The sequence below is a fragment of the Schistocerca americana genome, chromosome 1, assembly GCF_021461395.2.
Source record: "Schistocerca americana isolate TAMUIC-IGC-003095 chromosome 1, iqSchAmer2.1, whole genome shotgun sequence".
In the NCBI taxonomy this organism is placed as follows: Eukaryota; Metazoa; Arthropoda; class Insecta; order Orthoptera; family Acrididae; genus Schistocerca; species Schistocerca americana.
This window is the reverse complement of record NC_060119.1, coordinates 138,401,885-138,429,162: the sequence shown is the minus strand read 5'-3', so window position 1 is coordinate 138,429,162 and position 27,278 is coordinate 138,401,885. Positions and strand designations below refer to the sequence as shown.

General features: G+C 37.5%; 1 protein-coding gene across 1 annotated transcript in view; it reads right to left on the bottom strand.

Moving 5' to 3' along the window:
* The window catches only part of LOC124607177 (KAT8 regulatory NSL complex subunit 1), a 257,090-nt gene that overhangs the window by 36,992 nt on the left and 192,820 nt on the right, over nt 1-27,278 (bottom strand). Inside the window, exons 5-9 of the mRNA XM_047139433.1 lie at nt 9,576-9,791; nt 9,315-9,425; nt 7,928-8,087; nt 1,858-1,965; nt 1,116-1,206 (exon numbers count right to left, since the gene is read on the bottom strand). Of these exons, the coding sequence (XP_046995389.1) occupies nt 1,116-1,206; nt 1,858-1,965; nt 7,928-8,087; nt 9,315-9,425; nt 9,576-9,791 (686 nt within the window). The remainder of the gene's footprint in view (nt 1-1,115; nt 1,207-1,857; nt 1,966-7,927; nt 8,088-9,314; nt 9,426-9,575; nt 9,792-27,278) is intronic.

Here is a 27,278-nt window from a genome sequence, read left to right as displayed (position 1 = left end):
GTTCATCTCTAGCAACAAGCCATATACTTGAATATTTCTGTTATCTCAATTGCAGATTTTTCAGCACTCATTTAACTTTAAGACTGTATCTCAAAATGAACAAAAATGGACTTGTACCACTATTGAAAGAAGATCTTCAAATGTTCTTATACAATAATGGACACTTAAGCCAACACAAACAAGGAAATATGTAACAATTACTCAATGTAGTATATTCCTACAATTCGAGCTACTAACACAGTTTTCAAAAAATTACAGCCTTCAATATTCATTCAACCATGAGACAGCCATGTTTGACACAACTTAGCGCTTTTAATGTAATTTTGTATTCTCACATTTGATTGTTCTGACAGTCTACTTAAATAAACATATTTTGTAATAATGGTCATCTTCCGGCAATAGCTGTTAAAATCAATTATTATTGGTTTCTCTGTGTTAAGCTTACTGCATTTAAAGAGAATTTTACAGCAGAGGTGCTTTGCTTTTATTTACAAAGCCACTGGTGTTTTTGCTTCTTGTTCGCATATTCTGCAAACCTTAGCTTTTTTCTTCTCTTTTGTCTGACAATGAGGGTGAAAGAAACTTTGCTTTAATATACACTTGGCACTTTTTTCCTTTTTGCACTCCCTCTTACACTGATCTGGCATTGTTTACACTTCAACTCACTTTAGAAATAAAACTGGAGTTACATGTGTTTGCACTCAGCACAATATTTCAATGTTTATGCAAACAAACACTATGCTTAGCATAATACTGTAATACTGTTTTGGGTGCTAATATATGTAACTATAGTTCTATTTCTAAAATGAGGTGAAGTACAAATAATGCCAATGCAGCATATGAGAAAGTAAAAAAATCAAAAAACTGCTTAGTGTATATTAAAATGAAGTTTCTTTCAACATCAAACTCCGATAATGAATAAGGAAAAAGCAATGGTTTGCAGAATATGCGAACAAGAGGCACAGACACCAATAAGAGAAGGTGCTTCGTAACCAAAAGCAAAAACAATAGTAATTGTTGAAAGTTCAGATTACTTCCACCTTCTTCTGTTGTGTGTACATCTAATTCAACTATGTCACGTAATAGAAAGTGTTCTTTTTTTGTCTGATACTTACATCACTTTCATGACTAGACCTTCTGATAACACCATTATTCCTCAAACTTAACCTCGATCTCCCCACAAAATTATTTTCAATTAGCCTCCACCTGAAACAAACAGAATACATTAGCTGAAACATACTACTTACACAAAAATAAAATGTACATTAAGAACTTCATGTGAAAGTTCACACAGAGGTACAGAGTATTAATACAAAATTAGAGGGGGGGAGAAGGGCAGGAAGAGGACGCAGGAGATTAGGATGAATGGTGGAAGGGGATGGGGGAGAAAGGGGCAGGGGTGAGGGAAGAGAAAGGGGGGCAGTGGGTGTGAAATTGGGGGAGGTGGTGTGAAATTGGGGGAGGGGGTGAGCCGGAGAGGGAGGGGGTGAGCCGGAGAGGGAGGGGGTGAGCCGGAGAGGGAGGGGGTGAGCCGGAGAGGGAGGGGGTGAGCCGGAGAGGGAGGGGGTGAGCCGGAGAGGGAGGGGGTGAGCCGGAGAGGGAGCGGGAGAGAGGGGGAGGACGGGAAGAGAGGGGGAGCGCTAATATGGGGAGGTGACTGGGAAGGCTGATAAGGTGAATAAAAACTGTTACTCACCTCCACTTTAAAAACCTGTAAATTAAATAGTAGTTACAGCTGAAACCCTTAGCTTCTAAAACAATAGTTTCCAAATTAAGAAGGCGTAGTACTTTACATCACTATAACACCATCTATAGACAGAAATATATTCACAAACATCCATTAACGTAAACACTTACTTGGGCGTGGGTATTTCCTTATACTGGAGTTTCTCAAGGCGTGCAGCAGAAGCAATACTGTATGGTATTACAATATTGTCAATATCATATGAGTTCTCTCTTTTACGCCTGCAAAATAGAAATTATAGTTTGTGAATGGCAATGCTCCTTGACTCAAAGAGTGTTTAGTGCTGTCGTCAACCGACTTCTGTATACTGTATAACATTTATAAATGTTTATATGTGCATATAATGAACAGTGCAAGCAACAACGTTTACTGATATCTTTTGGTATTTCAGCGGAGTTTCAATTTTCATTAGTATGATAAATGTTAAATAGTCATTTCAGATCACTTTTCTTGGAGCTGTATTCTAGCAACTGGATATGGCCAAGTGCATCTCATTTGAAGGACTCTAAAGGCTTCTCTTCATCCAGCCATCTTCTGTGGATGACTCAAAACAATGAAAGATTTTCTGGAATCAGATCCTAGGCTTCTTTCAATTCACTTTTCAACAACTTATGCTGGGGTGGAATTGAAATTATTTGTATTCATTTAATGGTGATCCTTAATTACAAGAGGTATTTAGAGGAAATCACTAACAAGTTTTGGTCCATGTAAAGTCTGACAAAGAATAATAATAATAACAATTATTATTTCTTTCTTTTCTCAGATGTTATGTCTGGTCAAAAATGGAAAGTAACGTGGACCTTGATCAAGCGTGACTTCCTTTTAACTGTACGGTATACGTTATATTGCATTTAGGAACTTTCGGGTAACTGAACATGTATCAATAATTACAGATTTCTGTAGTTGTATATATGCATTTTGCTGTAGCTGTATTGTGTTGATGTACTGGTGGATATTGTGTGGTATGACTCCTGTAGTTGATAGTATAATTGGTGTAATGTCAACTTTATCCTGATGCCCCATGTCTTTGACTTCCTCAGCCAGTTGGATGTATTTTTCAATTTTTTCTCCTGTTTTCTTCTGTATATGTGTTGTATTGGGTATGGATATTTCGATTAGTTGTGTTAATTTCTTCTTTTTATTGGTGAGTATGATGTCAGGTTTGTTATGTGGTGTTTTATCTGTTATAATGGTTCTGTTCCAATATAATTTGTATTCATCATTCTCCAGTATATTTTGTGGTGCATACTTGTATGTGGGAACGTGTTGTTTTATTAGTTTATGTTGTATGGCAAGTTGTTGATGTATTATTTTTGCTACATTGTCATGTCTTCTGGGGTATTCTGTATTTGCTAGTATTGTACATCCGCTTGTTATGTGATCTACGGTTTCTATTTGTTGTTTGCAAAGTCTGCATTTATCTGTTGTGGTATTGGAATCTTTAATAATATGCTTGCTGTAATATCTGATGTTTATTGTTTGATCCTGTATTGCAATCATGAATCCTTCCATCTCACTGTATATATTGCCTTTTCTTAGCCATGTATTGGATGCATCTTGATCGATGTGTGGCTGTGTTAGATGATACAAGTGCTTGCCATGTAGTGTTTTCTTTTTCCAATTTACTTTCTTCATATCTGTTGATGTTATGTGATCGAAAGGGTTGTAGAAGTGGTTATGAAATTGGAGTGGTGTAGCCGATGTATTTATATGAGTGATTGCTTTGTGTATTTTGCTAGTTTCTGCTCGTTGTATAAAGAATTATTATTATTATTATTATTATTATTATTATTATTATTATTATTATTATTGACACTACAGAAAAAGTTTCCTGACAAATGACCTGATCTCCTTAAACTATTTAATTTACCTACCACAGAATAAGACAACCCTTAAAAAAAAAAAAAAAAAAAAACAACTCTTTTTTTAGTGATGTTCTTTGAGAAAATTATATTTTTAATGTATTCTAATCAAAATCAAAAAATGTTTCATTGATATAAAGTAGCTGCCTAAGAACGTTAAAAAAAAGTTTTGCATCAACATCAACATCACCACCATCACCACCACCACCACCACCACATAATAATCATTTCTTTCTATGCTTACTATCTAAGCCAGTCATCAATAGTATTAATATTTTTACCACCACCACCACCACCACCTTGGATGATACTTGTAGCTAAACAATGAGCAGTGGACAAAAGAGGCAGTGATTTCCTATATATAAGTAGCAATAAGCCTTATAATCTTTTCTGTCACAAATATTTGGCTGTTTTCTCAGAGTATATCATGATTTCCAAGCTGATGGTGAGGGTGTAACTATATACAACACATGAAATTGCTGCCAAGTGAAACGAGCACAATGAAATTTATGATCTTGGTTGTCGCAAACAGTTCGCTGTTTCTTCCAAATATGTTGGAATGTCTTAAGTTGTGGTTATGGTGGGACCTGAGAACACAGCTGTTTTTTCCAAATAGATAGTGGATTTCGCATCTGAACTGACATGAGAATGTAACATCATCTTCCCTTGTCTCTCGCTACCAAACATGCTTTCTGCCCATTGCTCTCTCACTGGCTGCATAGAACTAGCAGCCTACATACCCCTCCTTTGTTCCTGTCATACCTCACAGCAAGCATTGAAAACAATACTGCACAAAACACACTAGCATGCCAGGGGACCCTACCTAGACTGTTACAGTCTCCTGCAGCGATGTATACTATTGTTGAGTATTTGTCCACTTTTAAAGTCAATCCAATTCCAACTACTAATGGAAAGTCAGCTAACTCAGAAAAAGATTTAGTTGCAATCTCCCTTTCATTGCTGCTGTGAAAATAAGTTTTCTTTTTTGCTAATGTATAGCATATTTTGGAAAAATCTGACGACACATTTTGCTCAACAGAGCCAATTAACGAATGTTATTACTTATGTGTGAACTTTCTTCAATCAATTCATAAAAACCATTAACAATATTTCACTGTTGAAAAAGAAAGTGTATAAGCCATATAAGGAGGTTTGCACAGATTCTAACTTCCTTACCGCAGTGCCTTGGAGTTAGCACCATCTTAGTTGAATTAGACGTTCCCCACGATTGCACCAGTTGGAGGAGTACGAATGCTAGAATCAGCAATTTTCTTACAACACAGCCTTTCCACATGCTTCAAAACAAATCTCAACGTGAACTCAATTCCCAAAGCTTTATCCGTAAATTTAAGACGACTCCTACAGTAATCTACTACAGGACATAAAAAAACCTTAAAGTGTTGCCCTCAGTAGAAGCAGTTTAGTCTAAGAACTTAAGACAATGCTGTATTTTTCAAATGACAAATTTGGGAAAAGACATTGACTTATAACTGGGCTAATACAGTAGTAACATATTATCAATGGAAGATTTTCTGAATGGCTGAAATAAGATGAAACTGAACCCCCGTTTAAGAAAGAAGGTAAACAAATACCACAGAATTTCCAACCAATTTCACTTTTGCTAACATTTCTAAAATTTTTAGAATACACAAATCAGCTCCATGATTACCTAACTACAAATAATACATTGTCAAAATTACAGTTCAGGTTTCTAAAGGATTACAATACTGAGAAGGCTACTTACACACACAAGCCACTGGAATATTTTGTTTTCTCTCAAAGGTTATTAGATTGTCAAACCACAATGTCCTTTTAAATAACTAGAATATTACAGTTTAAAATGAAATGCTGCTGAACAACTTAAATTTTATCTCCTTGACAGGAAACAAAGTGTATCAATAGTGTCTTAAGCTAGCAGATATTTTCCAAATTGGACTTAAGCCATTTCTTTGTCATTAAAATTTGTAAAAATTTACACTCTACGCAATTCAAAACCTTTAAGAGATTTCCCCAGTATATGCCTAAAACATGACAACAAGCAAATAGAATAGGGTGATAATATTAAATTTTTGTGATTGCAACATGTTAATGAACTGAACTGAGAGCATACCATACAACCGCTGAAGTGTTTAATTTGCAATGTGGATGACATCATACAACGGTGACAAAAATAAAAAAGCTAACGTACTTCACTTATTTTCACTCCACAAAGACATAAGGGATCATTTTTTTGTAACTTATCAAGTCACGCTAAAGTTTTCCTAGTTCAAAATTTTGTAATATGAACTGGTTGTGGTTTAAACTCTAGAAACTTGTTACGGGAATTGGGGATACTAACAACTGTTCTCCAATATACATTGAAGAGCCAAACAAATTGATACACCTGCCTAATATTGTGTAAGGCCCCCCACGAGCATGCAGAAGTGCCGCAATACGTGACGTGGACTCGACTAATGTCTGAAGTAGTGCTAGAGTGAACTGACTCCATGAATCCTGCATGGTTGTCCATAAATCCAGAACGTCTCAGTAACTTGCCAGCAGACATGAGAAGTGTAATCACTAGTAAAGTTCTGTTTAAGAGGAGTATTTATTAGTGACCAACACCTACTAGATAGACGACTACCTTAGTAGAATAGAATGATGTGTTTATATTAATATATAATAAAGTATTAAGTAAAATTTGACTTCTGTACATCTTCAGTACAGTAATGAGATCAATTTAACTAAGTGTTGTAAACTGATCTCTCGTGATGAGGTGGGTATAATGGCCCAAGAATTATTATACATATCTCATGTGTACAGATTTTCTGACAAGTTCGTTGTTATCTTTTAAATGAAAATTTGGTTAAGTTATTTTGACTGCTTCCACACCAAAGACTAGCCTTTCACTCGGGATCTGTGAAGATATATTAGTACATTTTTTCTTTGTAAATATGTATTATGTATTCTTGTTTTGATTAGTTCTGTATCCTGTAAGATTTCCTCATTACAGATCTATGGAACGTAAGGTACTTCTTCTTCTTCTTCTTCTTCTTCTTCTTCCTCCTCCTCCTCCTAAAAAGTTTCTGCATATGTAGGTCCATTTGCAGAGGCTCTTCGAAGCTTCTGTTTCCCCCACAGTCTCTCATTCAGCATTTCCTCCCACTTTGGTTGTTCACATTGTCCTTCACATAGGCTTTCAATCTTGTTCGTGGTTTTCCAATTGGCCTCCTTCCAGATTTTGTCCATTCTAGAGCTCTTCTTGGAAGTCTTTCTCGTCTCGTTCTTGTAACGCAGCCAAACCATTTAACCCCATTTCTGTCCATAGTTTCTTTTAGGGGACTGATCTGAAAAGTGTTCCACATTATTTCATTCCTTACCCTGTCCCTTCTTATCTTACCTTGACCAGGTCCATCATTCTTATGCATATGTGAAAACTGGCATTTATGTCTGATACACTCTGGCATTAAAGTATCCCACAACCACAGTATTGCTTGATGTTACAGCATCTTCCAGTTTAGAGGTAAACTTTTTATTTCTCATCTATTACTCATCCTGTTTGTGGGGCATAAACTTGAACTACATCAAGAATATTTCTTGGCACCACTGTCTTAAGTTTAAATATTCTATTGCTTACATTTTCCACATTAAATACCTCATTTGCCAGTTCTTTAACTATTATTATTGTGACACAATTTCTTCTTTTGTCTATTCCCGACTGCCACATCTTTTACCCCTTTTCCAGCACCTTCATACCATTTTCCTTCTTTCTTACTTTAATTAGTCCCATTATCAGAAGGTACTTCTTTGTCGAAATACATTTGATATACTGTATCCTTCCACCCTTCTCTAAGGATACAACACAGATAGTCCTAACACCTACACACTTCTTTGGAGGAAAACATCTTTCATAGGGGCTATATTGGCTGTCATACCTGACAGATCTGCTCAAAGGCTTCTGCTCACTTCTGGTATTGATATTGATCCAAGAATCATTTTATTATTGAAAGTAAATGGATTATGCATTACTGGAGTCTTTGACCTCTCATAGTGACACCATAGCCACATTAGCTGTCATTTATAAGTGTTCCTGTAGGGCCTTCATAGCTAACGTAACTGTCTGAGGGTACACATAGTCCCCACTGTACTTCACCGCTACAGACAATCCCCGCACCAAATCACCTACAAACCACTTTCATTTAAATGTAGTATGGGAAATTACTACAAGAAACATTATAGAAGATAATGTAAGCCCATGGAGACAAGAGTGGGCACTCAAAAGGAATAAGGCTATTGTATAGGATCCCCAAGAAGAGAGTATGTTTGCAGCTGAGGCAGTTACCTTGATGACTCTCCAGATACTTTGCAAGAACCTTGTGAAGTCAGCCTTTCCAAGGAACAAGATGCTGGGCCAGGGGATGGCACTGGAGAAGCATGTTTACTGACAGAGGCACCTGAATCGGGGACATCGTCATCTCCATCCTCGTACCCATGGTATGATGCTGAAATGACACATTTATTGTGAGCAATTTCATACTCTTAAGTAGTCAAATTAAATAGTACGAATTCATCATCTCTCTAAGCAGAACATACATGGCTTATGAATTATTCACAAATAATTTTGTACCTTCAGTTGTGTATTTTAGCACTCACTTCCATTACATCTGCAATGATAGAAAGTGCCCACCTTACCAGTTTCTCTCTAAAACTGACTGCAGATGCCTTAAAATCTGAAATCAATTTTTTATGGGAAAAAGGGAAAAACTGGAGATTCATCTCCATCTAATTAAAGCCTAACTAGAAACAAAATAACAGTGCACACGGTGTCACTTTCATCACGGAAGACACTGGGAAAAATCTTTACCCTAGAATCAACTTCTTCAAAAATTCACATACTGCACCCCACAGCATCACAAACAACTCCTTATTTAATAGTAGGACAAGGTAAGACTAGCGTTTACTCTGAACATCTTCAATACAGAAAACCTAAGTTGGTACTCGAAACAAGGGGCATAATGACACTTTGGATGATATTACACTTATTCATCCCTGGTAGCACATTCCTGATGTAAGTCCTGATTTCATTTACCTCATAACAATGATTATGCAATGATGATAAAAAGTTTGGTATCTCCAAATTAACTTTCTAGACCATCAGACAGTTTGCAACACTACATCAGAACTGACAATTTGTACCATACGCAGGTTAAGTTTCCAAAGCACTTTAAATGAGCTCTATGTTCCTTTCAGAGTATCTCCTTCACTATTCAATGACCATTTGTTTGAGTCCACAGTTACTTTCATCGATACAACTGCTACCCATAGTATATTTTGCTGCAGACACCATGAACACTCTTACTCTCAATATACCTAACACAGAGTATTTGATACTGTTGTTCCTGTTATGAGCTCCACAATAGTATATAGTAGTATAATTTTGCCTCATTTAGATATAGTGAACTGCTTGGTTAAATCTATTACAGGTTACTTAGAGAATTCCAAATTAACTTACTTCATTACAATATCAAACTACAATAAGCACAAATTTATTAAGACTTTTTATTTTACAAAAATTATTTGTTCCAGAACATATATCTACCTATGAATTTAATATCTGTACATAATTACACACATACTGATACTACATGGAAGTTATATTTTATTTTAGAGTAAACAAATTAACCCTTACACTGAATCATAAAAAAATTACAATAAGTTTATATACATACAATTTCCTGACTTAGGTCCATCTCTCCTCCTCCTTTTTATCCTCTGCAGTGTATGGTTATTGTTGTCTGTGTTTTTTTGTTTACGACTCTTTGTCAATTTTTTCTTGATTTCTGCAAGAACCAAAGTATTTTTATTCTTAGACTATCATCACAAATAATATAGAAATAAAGCTGAAAAACCCGATAATTTCATTGAACATAATACATTCCTATATTATTTCGAACAACACAGGGTCACAGCCACTCAAAATTAACACTCACTTGCTGTCAAGGTATTTGTCATGGTTTTCTTCAGCCTGCTTGTATACTTTCTTCTTGGTTCAACTTGATGTTTTTTGTTTCTTCGTTCTACAACTGTATCTCTGTCAAACTTCGGAAGACCAGCAGCTCTCATGGATTTTAAACTGCTTCGTAATGTCTTCTGCTGCCATTCAGTGGTTTTCATGATACCTTCATAATAGATGCTCTCTTTAACATCTGTAAAGAATAAAAATAGAGGGGTGATACTTTCAGAACACAAGATTTAACCAAAATTCAGCTACACTGGGGAGCTATTTTGTGATCCCAAGACATTACAAAAAAGCTTTTGACTTGTTAACTTGGTCTATATCCGAAGTTAAGCAGTGCATAATGCGTAGCCAACTCAGCAACAGGATGCAGAGATGAACTCTCCAATAAAGAATGAGCAGCACTGATAAATCTTTGGGAGGAAAAAGAAACTTTAATTCTGCCAACCAACAATGCTATGGTCCTAAGTCTTAAGTAGATTACAATCAAAAGAATTGCAATCTTTTAAATGACATTGTCTACAGATGTATAGATTTGATCCTACGAATAATACCGAGAAGAATATTGCGACTTTTCTCAATGTGTCAGGCTTGCCACACATCATTACAGGTATCAGAACACGAGCAGCTGTGCCACCAAGATTATAGCTCTTCCTAATGTGCACAAGGAAAGCGTTCCTCCAAGACCCAAAGGTACCAATATTGGTCCATCTATATAGCAGCTGGAAAAATACCTGAAACAACACCTCAGTGAATATGTGAGAAGTGTGAGCACCACATCTGAAACTCTGAACACCAAATCAGTCAACGGCGGCTCCAGGATATGGATATTATAGTCAGTTTTAATGTAGTCTACCTCTTTATGACCGTTGTGTTTCTACGGTAAAGTATGAGGATTGCTTCATTGACCTTTTCAGCACACACTGATCATCATCATCTCTATTCAAAGGAAAATAATATGAACAAACTAATGGTGTGATTATGGGTAGCCCATTACCACCTCTTGTGGCAAACCTGTAACGCATCAGTCACTCTGAACCCAAGCACAATGGCCTCTACCTCCACATGTCGAGCCACCACACTTCTATCACAAAGCAATTTGGTGAGAAAGTCTCTCGTGCACAGACCTCCGACCACTCTCAGACAAGGACAGTCTTGCGAAAGAGCAGCAGCACGTGTGAAGTGTGTTCTGAAGGACTGGATGCCCAGAGTGTCAAATGGAGCATGAGTTGGAGTCAAAATAAAGACTGCCTGATAAAGTGGCTGAGGGTAAGTTTGAAACACAAAAAGAAGCTAAGAATTGCTTATCTACCTTACGCTGGCCAAATAACTGGAAAGATCAGGAGACTCCTGTGCTGCTGCCAAAAAAGAGAGAAGTATTCTCTGCAATGTTAAAAGACAACTTACGTCTTTGAAAGCCAGGTGTGTATCACTTTCCGTCAAAATGTAGCACGTCTTGTGTGGGACCGGATTATTACAGCAGTCTACGAAAGATGCGAGGAACATTAGTGACACCCCGATGAAAACCACCCACACCAATCAGCTATCATCTAGCACAGTATCATGGAGCAAATGCCTAGTTTATGAGACCGTTATTAAGAAATCTAAGGCATAATCCATAGCACTTCAGGCAGGGCAGTTACCTTCATAGTCTCTGATTTTATTGAATTTTGCACACGTTAAAATTCAGGAATAAGTAAGAAACACGTAGTTTTCTGTGTTCCTCCCCCCCCCCCCCCACCCCCACCCCCCCACCCAAAAAATTATTCCTGCCCCAGCATACAAGCCTCCAATGACGATACGGCAAACGCCATTTTTAAAATGCTGTATCTCTGTAACAGTTCTATATACTTTGTTAGAGCTTTTTAATTGAAAAATAATTGTTTTATGATTACAAAGGTATGTCCAAACGGAGGATACCAGTCAAAGTCCTTTTACTGTCACCTATCGAATTTTTTTTTGTAATTTACAGGTTTTTTTTAAATTTTTTTTTTATTAGTACCATGTAGTACTATATTCTCTGTAAAGGAGAGCTTCCACTTTTAATTTGGATGGGTTTTATTTTAACAAATATTTTTTTCAATTTGCAAGGGTAATGTATGTCTTCACTGAAGTTGTTTCTTGCCAATTTCTTTGTTACAATGTTTTTTCTATTGTCTTTGTTGCAGTTATTTCTTATCATTCTCTTTGTTGCAGTTATTTCTTTTCACTTTCATTGTTGCAGATATTACATTCTGTAGTAGTTTGTCAGTTTCTTTCATGGTAGTTCATTGCAGGTTTCTGTACTGTAGTTGTTCAATGCTTATTTGTTTACTGAAGAGGCTTCTAAGAAATCTGAGACCATCCAGTGAGTTCTGTGAAAAGGACTGAAATGTCTTCTGACTGGGGCCACAGGAGAGAGACGTATGCTGGCTATTTGCATATCCAGAAAAGAGCGATATTTAAAAACTCACCACAGACTTTGTTCAGGTTGGGAACAAGTGTTCTCATTTTAAGACTATGTTTCGAAGTGCAGATGTTTCCAGTGACGACGTTGTGTGTTCCAAATATTTTGACAGAATAACAATGATAGTATCTGAACAAGATGAAGCCACCCATGGTGCAGATGCTGCGGATTTTACATCAATAGAGGAGGAAATAAATATCCTGAATCAGTCGACTACAGAGTTGCGTGTTAGTCCTGTTAAGAAACAGTAGAGCAGAGAGCTTACTAAAGCTATGGATGAATACATTACAGCAAAACTGACCACATTTTTCAAAGTAGAAATTCCATCTTCAGAAGAAAATGAACGAAAGCACTGTTGCACCCCTTGCCAGGAATTTTTCACAAATATCAATTCAGCTGTTGAATACTGTGCATTCTACAGTGAAAAGGTGCAAGTTAACCATGTAGTTAACTATTATTCCAGAGACGTTCTTAAAGAAAACAATTTTGAACCACTTTCCATCAGTATCAAAGTACATGGTAGACAAATCAAGAAATGTGAGGTCTGTAAAAGGAGTCTTTGGAAGACCAGATCCCTATTATAGCCATCCTGTAGAAACAGCTGAAGTTCAAATAGTGCACTCGTTTTATCTGGAAGGTAAATGGGACTGTTTTCACCAGAGTGCCAACAAAAAAGACACTATAACTGTAACAGTTAGAAGTCAAAAAGTTGTGGAAGTGAAGACGTACATGACTCGCAGTGTTAAAGAAACTTCTGCAATTTACAAGAGCAACTATACAACTTCACATATTGGAAGATCAAAATTTTATGCACTACGACCTAAGTGGGTAGTTCCACACCAACCTAGAGATGTCTGTTTGTGTGTGTACTGTGTGAATTTTGAACTCTGTGTGGTAACTTTGAAGAACTTACTGGAGGATGCGATATACAACACCTTGGTTGGGAGTGTGAAGTCCTTAGTAGTCTGTGACGTAAAGCAAGATACCTGTTTGTTTCAAGAATGTGGTGACTGTCCTGGAAAGGGAGGACTGTCTTTACAGACACTTGGCCTGGAAGACGTAGCAAATAACTCTGCAGAAATTACATATGTGACATGTAAAGAAAATAAACTAATTAAGAAAACTGTTGCCTCTGACAGTTTTATTGATGAACTTGGTAAATGGTCAGTGAAAGCAGTAACACACCAGCATCTGAAGAAATTGCAACAACAACATAGTGCAGGAGTGAAAGGGTGTGTACAGGCTGAAGAACTATGTTTAGTGCTTCACTGTGATTTTGTTGAGAACTGGTCTGCAACTCTTCCGCAATAAGTACAAGGGTATGATTGGAATAATGACCATGTTTCAATTTTTACAGGAGTGATATTTCCAATACAAGACCACAACTGTTGCAGTTTTAAGTGATGACACGGGCCATGACTCAGCACATGCTTTGCTAGCAGTGCGCAAAATTCTTTAACTGCAAACAGGGGCAGAGAAGATCATTATTTCTGATGGTGCTCCCAATCATTTTAAAAATTGTTACCAGCTGTTTGAATTGAGTAAGTCGCTTGTGCCAACTGACTGGGTATACAGTGCTACTGGTCACAGGAAAGGGTCTTGTGATGGTAGGAGGCCTGCTGAAACACCACGCTACAAAACAATCTTTCCAGACCAAATATAGCTGTGATTCAGAATGCTGAAAATTTTACAATAGTCGTGAAATCTTACACATCCACAGCCCTCATTCTTTTGTCCAAAGAGGAAACCGAATAAGATTGTGTGGAGAAAAAAGAAGAATGGTCCAAACACACTACTCCTGTAAAAGGGATTCAGAAGACTTTTTGGACTCAAAGTGATGGGCAAACTCTTATTGCTCACACTTTAAAGAGCAAGAAAGAAAAATTTCGTTTGTTCGGCCAACACCTCAGAAACCGTGTTAATATTCAGATTCACACTGTGAGAAGGATGATGTTTGTGGCATGTGTGTACGACTGTGACTGATGGATTGCAGGGATTATAGACACCAGTTATGATTTAAACAAAATTGTAGTGAACTTTATGTTACCACATGGACCAGCTGCTGGATATAGGTTTACAGCTGAAGGACAGCAACAATGCCATCAGTGCTCACTTCCTGTTCACAATATTTTGAAGTTTCTAAGTGCTCCAGTTCCTATTGGTTCAACAGGAAGACATCACTCTAAGTGCTCCAGTTCCTATTGGTTCAACAGGAAGACATCACTCTATATCAAAGGAAGATACCGAAGCAGTGAAACACAGTTTTAGTCCATTGACTGGCTAATTTCAGTTCAAAATAGAGTGCACAGAAACTGTATAAATTGAAACCTTTAAGTCTTTGGACCTTTCACATACATTTTGGAACCATTTAAAATGCTTGAAAAATGAGTCTCTTACTCATCTTTCAAAACTAAAATTATGTTAAATAAGGCTAAGTTTTGAGTTTTATGAGCCTGTTATGGGATAACATGGTAATAAAACAGGTATTATGTATGACAAAAATTTCAATTGTTTATAAAAACTGTTCGACCTAAAAGTGGAATCTCTCTTCTTTCAGGAAATGTAGAACTATACGGTCCTAATAAAAATAAATAAAAAAATTACGGATTGGCATTTTTGGGAAAAAATCCATAAATTATAAAAAAATGTTCAGAACACTATAGTAAAACAACTTTGACAGAAAAGTCCAAAAGGAGGCTTTCTTTGTAATCACAAAGCAATATTCTTTCAAATAAAAGAAACCCCAATGAAATATCTAGAACTGTTCCATAAATACAGCACTTTAAATTTTTTTACAAAAATTCGCATCTTCAAAATGGTGTGCGCAGTATATCTTTGGAGGGCTGTATCTCTGAGCAGAAATTTTTCTGGAGAAAACAAAAAAATACGTGTTCCTTACTTAGACCTTCATTTTAACACATGCTAAATTCGATAACGTCCGAGACTGCCTGAATTGATATGGACTATGCCCTAAGGAAATAAAGATGTCAGGGAATCTGATGAACAGGGACGGAGGTTGTAATTTAAATAATGCTTGCTGTCCAGCAATCAATTTATGAAGATCTCATTGGGCATCACATTCACATGAATTGGGAAACAATAAGAATGTAAGTGTGGGTTCTGAAAACAAAGCAGCATCACAGGACATAGCAGGTGAACTCTAAGTCTTAATCAGCTAGAAATTGTGGTGTGATACCAAAAACAGTTCGTATCTGGTTCGAGTCCATGCAGAGAGTACACATAACAGCACAAATCTCAGCATCTGAAGAAGATAACAGAGTTGATCATTGAAATATCGTGCAAAGAGACTAAAATAAAAACTGTTTGTTGCTGCAAATAAAACGAGAATCAATACTTCGACATTTTTACAGAAAAATTCATGTATTTTAATAAGCCCAATAATTCTTTCGGTAGGATGTCTCACAGCAATAAAGACAACTATAATACTGCTGACAGACCATTTCAGTGGTCATCAAGATATTTAAGCAATCAAAAAATTTTTGCTAGACCATTTCTCTGTCATACTTCTCGTATGGCCTCATTCAGCAAAATATGTATGATATTTTTTGAAGATTTTACAAAATGGAAGAGGTACTGGCAGAATTTAAATTGGGAAGGTATCACAAAAATGTCTCATAAAAACAGTATGTTCCCATTAAACCAAAATCAATAATTTTGACTGCAAAATAAAAATTAATAGATTCTTGAATTTTTCTTAAGCAAATTTTGTTCAAAACACAAAATGTCTCGGTGGTTGGTGCAAAATGGATAAGTCCATAGACTATAAAAATCTGAGTAGCAGCTGTGCCTTTAGTGTGCGATTTTTCCTATGTATCCCATTTTTATTTTACATTCAAGGCCATTAATAACTTTTCACATTTAAATTATGGCTCATTACAAAACTTTAATTTGTATTATTTTTGTAAAATGTTTATTTGAGAACTTATCACATTACTCCTCAAATAATTTTGACTTTCAGAATGATCCAATATAAAAAATGAAACTCTGCCACAAATTAATCCTACAGCTGGTGTATTTTATACCAGTCACCTTTCATCCTCTACCAGGAGAACGTCAAGCCTCATAGCTGCTGTTACCTTTCCAGTTATTGCTTAGCTTATTTTTAGTTGTGTCAGAGCAATTGCAGCATCAACATGTCAATGACAACACTACGTTATTCCTAGAATTGTAGCTGCAATGTACTGTGTACACCACATACCTTGTCACGTAAGTACCACTTCATATTGTCAACATTATCTCTTTTACAGGGAGACAATTATTGAACTATAAAAAAAAAACATTAATTAGTTACAAACTACAGCGAGGACACATTTTACTTCATCATATAAACATCACTACAGATATTTGATATAGGTTAATACATTTTCTATATGCCTGCCATCATTGCCGATGATGTGGCACAGATGAATAGCGTAATTCTGCGAGACCTGCTGAAGTGTCGGAACATCAACGCTGTTTTTGATCTCCTCAATGCCGGTTTTCAGCTTAACTGTGGTTTTGGAGTTATTGCTGTACACCTTGTCTTTAATATAACCCCACAAAATGGAGTCGCATTTGTTCCGATCTGGAGAATATGGTGGCTAACGAGGCCCATGCCAGTGGCCTCTGGGTACCCCAGACCCAGAATGCAGTCCCCAAAGTGCTCCTCCAGGATGTCAAACACACTCCTGCTTCGACTGGGTCAAGCTCCATCTTGCATAAACCACATCTTGTCGAAATCAGGGAGTAATTTTGGATAATGGGGATGAAATCATTCAAAACCTTCACGTAGCATTCGGTAGTCACCGTGTTATAAAGGAATATCGCACCAATTATTCCACGACTGGACACTGTATACCACACAGTCACCTGTTGAGGGTGAAGAGACTTCCTGATCATGAAATGCATAATCTCAGTTCCCCCTAACGCGCCTCTTTTGCTTATTGACAAACCCATCCAAATGAAAACAGGCTTTGCCGCTAAAACCAAATTGAATGCATTGTAGTAATTCCCGTCATGCCCTGCGGCCAATTGAGCAGTTTGAATGTCCTAACACAAACCGTTCAGAAGTTACAATGATTTTGTTTCATAAAGTTCAATAATTGTCACACTGTACGTTTACATGAAGCAGTGTGCCAAAACGTGGTATATTTTAGAGACGTCCATTATTATACTTCATTACCTGCTAACAATAGTTCATATTTCTAATTTTAGGGTCAAACAATACTTAACACAGGAGGAATTAGAGTGAACACTTTTAGAGGCACTTGCAGAAGATCAACAACTGCGGAGATATTGATAATTTGTTCTCCGACAGGGAGGATGAGGTAATATTACCAAGAGATCATAATAGTAACTCAGAAGTTGAGTGTGATGGAAGATTACCTTCCATCCATACCCAATAAACCAGCAAATATATGGCATCAAAATATTTGCTTATGTGATGCTAAGTCATTCTACATCGGTTTTTCATGTTTACTGCGGCTAACTGAGCCAATAAAAGGCACGAATGCAAATGTAGCAATAAACAAATGTATACCAGCTGTCTGCTGTCTCTCTCCCCCTACTGCAAAACAAAATTACTTGTGTAGGAACCCTAAGAAAGAACACAAAAGAAATCCCACCCGAGATTTTGCCAATGAGAATATAGAAACCAGTCTGGCAGTTTTTTGATCCAGAAAGACATTACAATGTAATTGCATGTACTTAAACATAACAAATCTGTTTTACTCATTCTGACAACATACAATAAAGGAACAGTAGATGAGGCCACTAAGAAATCGCACATTGTATTAGATTATATTATGACAAAAAAGTGGGGTTGATACCGTTGACCAAATGTGCAGGAAATATTCAACAACACGAATGACAAGAAGATGGCCAATGGTTATATGGTACACACTGTTAAGCTTGGCCATTACCAACGCACAGGTGTTGTTTCAGACAAATAAAAAGAACAGGAAATATCAACGTGGCATTTCTAAAAAACTTTTCTTCTCAACACATGAAACCATGTCTTATTGAAAGATCTGCAATACCAAGTTTATCAACTGTTGTTAGCATGTATCCATGCCATTACAAAGAAGAGAGGCATATATAGGAGCAACAAATGAAGAAAAAAGGTACATGTGGAAGGGCAAAGAATATCTCCAGAACAATAAGACATGACTCCCTTAATGATTTTGTTTGCATAAATCATTCTCAAACAACAGTTCTCACCGAAAAATGCAGAGTGTGTTAACCTGAGCTTGAAGACAATGTGTGTGTAAATTATTCCATTATTTGTAATCACCATATGACGTAATGTGCAAGCCCGCTATACAATTCATTTAGTGAGCCACTTGTTGCGATAGAAATGGTTTATCAGTTTGTACAAATAACTTTCACAAAATCTGGATGTTGCCAGAGGTCAAAATAACAGCCAATAATTTAACTCATGGACAATATTTAGGCACTGCTTTTAATGGAAATGATTTGGAAACAGCAATTTGATGACAGTATTTGATAGCAGATTTTTTAACATTTCGGAACACTGCCCCTCCCCCCTTCAGACACCAAAAGTATGTAATGTGGAACTGACTACTAGATGTCACAAGAAGTGGATCTCCCAGTATATAAGGATGCGAGGAGTATTTTGTAGTCGGTAGAGAAGCAATAAAAGCAGAATTATGCAGTCAGCTGATCCTAGTGGCTTTGAACGCGGACTAGTCATTGGGCCTCACCTGAGTAACAGATTTATCAGGGACATTTCAGTCCCCCTAAAGCCACCCAAATCAACTGTTAGTGACATGACTGTGAACTGGAAACTTGAAAGAAAAACCAAGGCTAAACCGATAGCAGACAGACCTCGTGTAGTGAAGGACAGTGACCACTACGCATTGTAGACTGTGGTTGTACAAAATCAGCAGAAGGAACTACAAACAAGTTCCAAAGTGCTACCAGCAGATTCCAACACACTGTCTCCAGGAATAATTTTTTGTGAATAGCAGTTACCTTTTTCCTCATTCTTATTCCCCAAGCTTCTGAGCCATATATCCATATGCTTTCTGCTCGTTTTGTATACGGCCTTTTTAGTTTTATTTATACACATATTACTACACAGAATGGGTTTAACTGTAAAATTACACGTTTCCCAGCCTTATCTTACTTTTAATATATGTTACTCCTAGACGTTAAGTGATGAAAAAATTTTGTATCAAATTCACAGTATTTAAATCATGCTGTTGGTCACTACCCAGTACCATATACTTGGTTCTCTCTGCGTTTATTTTCAAACTCAATTAAACAGCTTCCTTAGTAAGTGGATAGTCGTCACTATCTCAGCAACCATCACTTGGTCATCAGTGAAAAGGGGAGAGTAACTATAATCACCTCCCCTTGAAATTTTACTTTCCCAAGTCTTTAAATCTTTCGTTTTCATAAATTTTACGATAAATTTTACAAGTCAGAAGGACCTGTGAACTACCTTGCCGAACGCATTTGATAATTTTTAATTTCTTCGAGTTGTGCAATACCCAACTAGACGACAAAAGTATTGCGCAACATTAGAAAATTACTGGTTCGTGTAAAGAAGAACGTGACGGTAAGGAGGCAATTTGGTTGGTTGGTGTTTTTGTGTGATAGTCAACAATTGCCCACTCAGTCGTTTGGAGGGAGCTGTGCCGGCATATGGTGAGTCAGATGTGCGTGGGGGCGCGCGCGCTTTGACCGGGATGGCTGGGAGTGCTGCGCTGGCGCAGGCTTATCGACGCGACGAAACGCGGCCGCACACTGCGCGACTTTTATGGATCTCCAAACGTGATTATGTACCTGCCATGTGACTCACCAGTTCCTCTACCCGAGCATGCTCAATGCGCTCTCTCATATGGCACATTTTCTAGCGTTACTGGTAAAATCCCGTTACGCACATATTTGAATCAAACGAAAAGAGCGCGCAAAACTTTTTCCACTGTGCACAGTGCTTACTGTTATGCAGGCATACAACTGTCTTCATTTATATTTAAGCAACACTTCGTAATTTCAGGTTGAATATACAGTATCTCAACATAAATTACGAGCCATTTCTACTTTTCACAACATGCGGTGATTCATCAAAGCCAAATAATTTTCAGCATACTGATTCAAGAATGATATCCCAGCTAGCACTACTAGATCGAGCTCTAGCGTGCCACTTTCACGCAGTCCTCCACTTAACGCCGAAATTTGATAATTTGTCTTCAACTAATAAACAACACACTTGGCGATATCGAAACAACGCTTTCAACACAAAAGATACCGATACTAAAAAGTTTTATTAGTGCTATTCATGATGAACAGTTGTGTGGCGATCAAAGAATTTTCAACTGACATCTAATGTATACGAGTCTCGCACTTCTTTACTAGTAAACAATGTAATGAATCTGAACAAATCAGCTTGACAACGAACCTTATCTATTATGGACAGTGAATAGAGTGGATTATGCTAAATGTATGTTACAACGATAATATTGCAGATGACCCGCAGTTTGCCTCTCACAATTTGATCTAAAACATCGGTAACGTCTCTCTAACTGATAGCAAACACGATTAAGAGAGTTCCACTTCTATGCTCTTTGGGAAAAATCTCTCTACGTTCGACGCATCCCACTGGCACACCAATATATTCGGCATCATTGTACCTATAATGCCAACTCCTTAAAACAACAGAGGAAAATAAAGTTCTTTGTCTATGAATTTCGATAACACGCAGTATTTATGCAGTGAAAAAAGGATTTAACTCCGAAGTTCGAACTTTCTACTGGTGGTCCCATGACTTTGTGCGAATGGGATTCTTTATAAATTTGCCGTTCGGTGGTCCGCTAAGCTACGGTTCAAAACAACTTCGCATATCTGAAATCTGCTGGCTAGTGCTACAGCTTAAATGGGTGTTACAGGAGGAATGGTCAGTATTCAGGGATATGAGAGGACCGATCATGCAAACCAAAAGAGATCTAGATCCAAAATACATACGTCAATTGCGACGATCACTTGCTTGGTAGAACAGAACAGAAGAATTCTTTCTAGTTTTGGTCTGTACCTCCCAAAATATGGAAAGCAAAGACCTTGCAGTAGAACAGATTTGTTTCACAGTATCATAATAGAAAACACACTATTTACTTGAACGGATTGTAGTAAGTATTGAATTCTCATCATAAGAATAAACCTCATGTAAACAAACACAAACGCTAGTCAGAAGCCGTAGCACACGTACAGTGGTGTTGTTACGCTCGTGGAAGTAGGTCCTACTTACGATTAGATATCGTATTACTAAGTTACGTTAAATGAAACTAAAACATTCAAATATATTAACAACCATCAAAGTTTTTCTTAATCACGCTTTAGCTACATACTTTTTATTTCAAAGCTCGCATACAGTCACAGCCTCTGCAGCGTTGTGCTCTGACTGTCGCGCTGTTAATGCGCAGTATGAAAATGGCTGGGGCTGCTTCTGTTCCGTAGTGAAACGCGCGCGTGGAAATGGTTAAAGAGAGCCGAGAATACACAGCGTGCCGCAAAGGAAACACGACTGGCTGAAATGGCTAAACAAGATAGTAAATTTAAGTCTCATCTTGTTCAACGCATTGCCAACAGTCACTTGGAATACGCGAAAGATAATGTAACTTCTATTGATTTATGGACCTCTGCGCAATACGTTCGAGAGAAATGGAATTGCTGGTCAACTTCTGTTGAGAAAACAATTGTTAATTATGAAATTATGTAAGTCAACAAGGAACTTCTTTCAACTTTTACTTGTCACAGTTGCGGGAAGCCTGGACACAATTGGGCTAATTGTAGAGTTAAGGTACCAAACAAGAACTCAGTATCAGCAACTCTGTGGCCGTAGCTAACGTCAAAGAGAAAGATGGGTTTTGTTTTTAAGCATCAAATGAAGGTCAGTCAACGAACAACAATGGTTCTTGGACTATGGAGCAAGGAACATCTGATTAACAATAAGATACCTCTCACTAATTTAAGGAAACCGGAATAGCCAATTAAAGTCAGTAGCTAAGTCAGGCATTTTTATTGAGGCTAAAGTAAAAGAAGAAATTAAGGTCACTAGTGTGGTAAAAGGAAAGGAAAATCAGATAACGATTAAAGATGTTTCATCTGTGCCTGATCTTAATTATAATTTGCTGTCAGTTAAAAAAACGGGAAATAATGGTTTCAGTATCACGTTTGAAATGGCTCAAGGTTTAATTAAAAAAGGAAAAGAAACTGTTGCCATTGCAAATAAAAAATGCCGTGTGACTAGACCGTTCGCCTGGTGCAAGTCTTTCGATTTGACGCCACTTCGGCGACTTGCGCGTCGATGGGGATGAAATGATGATGATTAGGACAACACAACACTCAGTCCCTGAGCGGAGAAAATCTCCGACCCAGCCGGGAATCGAACCCGGGCACTTAGGATTAACAGACCGTAGCGCTGACCACTCAGCTAATAGGTATGAATCTCAGTAATATGTTCTAAATTTTTTGCAACGAAAAGCCTTGTCAGCTGCTTCAACTGCAACTAATGCGGAACTGTGGCATAGCAGATTAGGCCATTTGAGTTATGGTAACATTAGACGCCTCCAGTCATAAGTTGATAGTATGGAACTGGACACTTCACTTCAACAATCCCCACGGAACAATGTTCAAATTGTGTCGAAGGAAAACAACCACAGCTGCCACACAATCACAATAGGAAACGTGCCACCAGACATCTTCAGTTGATCCACAGTGATCCGTGTGGGACAACTGCACCAGAATCCTTCGACGGAAAGAAGTATGTGCTCACGTTCGTCGACCGCTTTACACATTTCACAGTGGTTTATGCACTGGAATCGTAGTCAGAGGTAACCCGTTATCTGAAGATGTTTCATGCCATGGCTACAGCTCATTTCAACTGTAAGATTAGCAGATTGCTTTGTGACAGTGTTCGTGAATACATGTCAAATGAATTGAAAGTTTTTTGAAGAACAAGGAATACAGTTTGAGTTTACAATCAGATCGATTCCTCAGCAAAATGGTGTTTCAGAACGAATGAACAGATCTATTATGGAGAAAGCTCATTTTATGATACTTCAGTGTAAATTAGATAAAATGTTCTGATCAGAAGCTGTTCGTACTGCCGTGTACCTGCTTAATAGAAGTTCTACAGCGGGTTTGGAAGGAAAGGTGCCTGCAGCTTTGTGGTATAACGAGAAGTCTAATTTGAATAAGCTGTGAGTGTTTGGATGTATTGCTTATCTACTGGTATCAAAGGAATTGAGAATAGGGAAATTTGAGGACAAGTCCTTAACATGCTATTTCACTTGTTACTGTCCTAATTGCTACAGGCTTTGGTGTCCAGAGGAAGGAAAAATAGTCACAGGAAGGAACATTGTTTTCTATGAAGTAAGATTTGACTTTGGAAGTAAACCAGCTGAGGATTGGATCCCAGAATCTGTACAGGAATCATCCAAGAAGGATGATGATGAAGAAGACATTGTCGAAGAAGATACCAAACCAACTGATGGGGCCCATGAAAGAATTCCCATACCAGAACTGACCCATGATGAAGAGGAAGCTGAAAATTTGTCAGAAAAGAAAACTGTTTGCTGTTCTGCCAGGAAGAGGAACCCCCAAATATCAGAGAGACTATGCTGTTCTTGCACTCAATGCTGATTCATTTGTGTTTGATGTACCGAAAAGTTACACGGAAATTGAAAATCGTGAAGATAAGGAACACGGGTATAAAGCTGTACAGGATGAAACTGACTCTATAAAGGAAAACAAAACTTGGATCTTTGTTAAATTACAACCTAGAAGGAAGACCATTGGCAGTTAAGTGGGTGTTGAAATTAAAAAAGGACACGGATGGAATACCATAAGACACACAGATAGACTTGTGGCACAAGGATGTTCACAGGAAAGGGGATCTGACTACAATGAAACATATGCACCAGTGGCTCGACTTGCAACTGTCAGAATAATGCTAGTTATTGCAATCCAACTAGGACTGGTTCTTGAACAATTTGATGTTGGCAACGCTTTTCTTCATGGATTACTCAAGGAGGAAATATACATGACTATTCCTGAAGGAGTGGGTATTCCAGAAGAACTCAAAGACAGAACTGGTTTGCTTTGCAGGTTACAGAAATCTTTATACAGCTTAAAGCAAGCACCACTATCACGGAATCACTCTATTCATACCTTTCTTAAGTCTATACAATTCAATCAGTCAGAAGCAGTTAATGTCTTTCCTATATGATTTTAAAGGAAGTTGTCATTTACACTGTGCTCTATGTTGATGACAGGAAATAATAGAGAGGAAATGGACAGAGTGAAATTTAGGTTAAAGGAGAAGTTCAAAATAAAGGAACTGGGAAAGCCACAATCATACTTGGGAATCGAGATTTCTATGAACAAGGGGGAAATGTATCTGAGCCAAACATCATATTTGAAGAATTTGCTACAGCAATTCAACATGCAAGATTGTACTCAGGTCAAGACGCCTATGGAAGTTATACTGGAAATCAAGGAGGGAAAAATGATCGATAAGCCCCGCAGAGTTGATTGGATGTTTGACGTACGAAATGACAGCAACAAGACCTGATTCGTGTGCTGTGGTCATCTTCTTGAGCAGATACCAAAACAATCCATCAGTACAACCCTGGAAAATCTTAAAAAAGAGTTTTGAGATATATCAAAGAAACTGTCAATATGAGACTACATTATCTAAAGGGGAATGAAGAGGTTCTTCTGGCCTATGCTGATTCAAACTGGCATAGAAAAGAAGACGCAAGATCTATCTCTGGTTATCTATTAAAATGTTTTGGAAACACCGTCTGTTGGGCAACAAAAAAACAGACTAGTGTTGCTTTGTCTTCTACAGACGCAGAATATGTAGCCTCTGGCGACAGCTGCAGCTCAGTTACTCTGGGTGAAATATTTGCTGGACGATATTCAAATTCCACTCCAGCTACCAATTCGTATATTTGAGGATAATCAGTCCTGTATACGGTTACTGAAAACATGGGAACATCGACGGTTGAGACACGTCAATGTTCAATATAATTTTGTGCGTCAACTTCACCACTACAGGATCATCACAGCCGAGCATGTATGTTCGAAGGACCAGATTGCAGATACTTTTGCCAAAGGCTTACCAGCTCCTAGATTCATTGCTTTTGAGGAGTTTGTTGGGTTTGTTTTAATTTTTGTTAGTGTTAAATGTAAAATCATTAAATTGAGGAGGGGTGTTAAGATTGCAATTTTAATGATTCTCTGTGTGACTTGCGTTAAGTGCTGTACCATCAAAGAGTAAAACAGGCGTTTTTGTTCAGTTGTTCTGTTTCGCCCTTCAGTTTAATAAAAACCATCTAATAGTTTTTAACTCTACGTGTGTTATTTTAACGTAAGAAACTAAATTACTTCAAATTTGAAGTACCTACATCTCGTAATTATGAAACTCATCATTTTTTATTAATAATGCACATCATCTTGTTTCTAATTCCACATTGGATGTGAAATTCCTGTTTCAAATAGAAATTCTTCATTATCGATGTTTTATGATTACTGTTCATAAAAGTTGTTTAATAAAACAATTTAATTTTTAAGGCTAAAATAAAAAACCAAATCCCCTTTATTTGGCTATGTCCATCGTTTTAAACCTCAGAGGTAGATAAGTATCTTAGAAACATGAAAAACAATAATTTTCAGAGCATCGATTACATCACACAAGTGTTACATTTCTACATTTGCTACTGTACCACTACAATATGAACCCAACAGAACTGATTTGGAGCCGAGCTGCGGGATTTGGCCCGAGAAATAATAAGACTGTTAAGCTGCCAGACATAATGGAACTAATGCACGCAAATTTTCCACACATCACTGCCAAACATTGGCAGGATATAGAACGGCTCGTCATAAAAGGAAGAGAAAACGTGCTGTGCCTGGTTGGCTTTGTGGATTCAGTTGTTGATAGGCTCGTCAACGTAGCAGGTGACACTTCCAGAACTGAAATGTATTTCTCGGATTCGGACAAGGAAGGAGCTAAGAGATTACCAGACAAACTGACTGTAAGTAATACCTTTAGTGGCTTCAATATTTAACTATACGATGAAATCCTTGAATACTCTCTTACATTACACACAGCTTATACAGAAAAATTATCCTGTGGTTAAGTCAGGAATTTTCATAATTCTTGTTTTTAATTACAATAGTACGTTAGCTATAAACGACAATGTGTTGCCGTTTTCGTCTAGTCGTCTAAGGAGCATATTGTGGGAGATTTTCAGTGTATTGTTTCATTATGCATAAAAATTAAATGACATTCGAAGCTGTATTGCTCCTATGCTCGTCTCTTTCTACGTGTGAACTGCAGCTGGCCACGTCACTGCAGGCTAGCTGTACCAGCTGACCGGCCAGTGCTGTCCAAGTTAAATGTGACGGTAAAGCTGTTGTCCCGTATTACTGCTGAGTCTATGTGCAAGTAACGCACAGCACAAAAGTACTCTTATTATCGAACTTGACAGTACTCTAGACAACTTGGCTGCAGTCCCACGTGCAACGAAAATCCAATTAGGATCCTGCAAACGCGGCAGAATACAAGGTTTATTTTTATGATGAACGGATTATAGTGGCCATTTTCCCACCAGCATGTTTAAAAATGACAGTGGTCATCCACTACATAAAAAACGAGATAATCCACGGCCCAGTAACTACTGAACAGTTTCTCTACATTCAAACTTTCGTAAATGCCACACTCGTTGACCCAAATAAAATTTACACAGAATTATATAAACCATCTATTTACTGGAGGGACTGAGGAGATCTGGCAGATTTTGTGTGGAACTGTGTTACTCGACAACCCATTACACCTCTGGGGACAGGCATCCCATTCCATGTAGTTTCTGCTTCCTACACTAGATGTATGCACAGCCCAAACGCCATTCGGAAGCCAATACCTCAGCCCGAAATGTAAACAGCTGTATTGGAAATGGCTGTTTGGTATGTGAAACAACTCTGCAAAGTTATGTAAATAAAATGTTCATATATGGACTGAGGTGAGTAGTAATTTATTTAGTTACCTTTATACATACTGATGTTACTTTTGATAAAATATAAATACAATACCCTTGTAATATTAAATTATAATGTAAAATGTGACTGGGACTTAGCAGTCTTGACAAGTCCAGTGCACTGCCTTCACAATTTCGAAATTAGACTAATTTTTTGTGGCTTTTC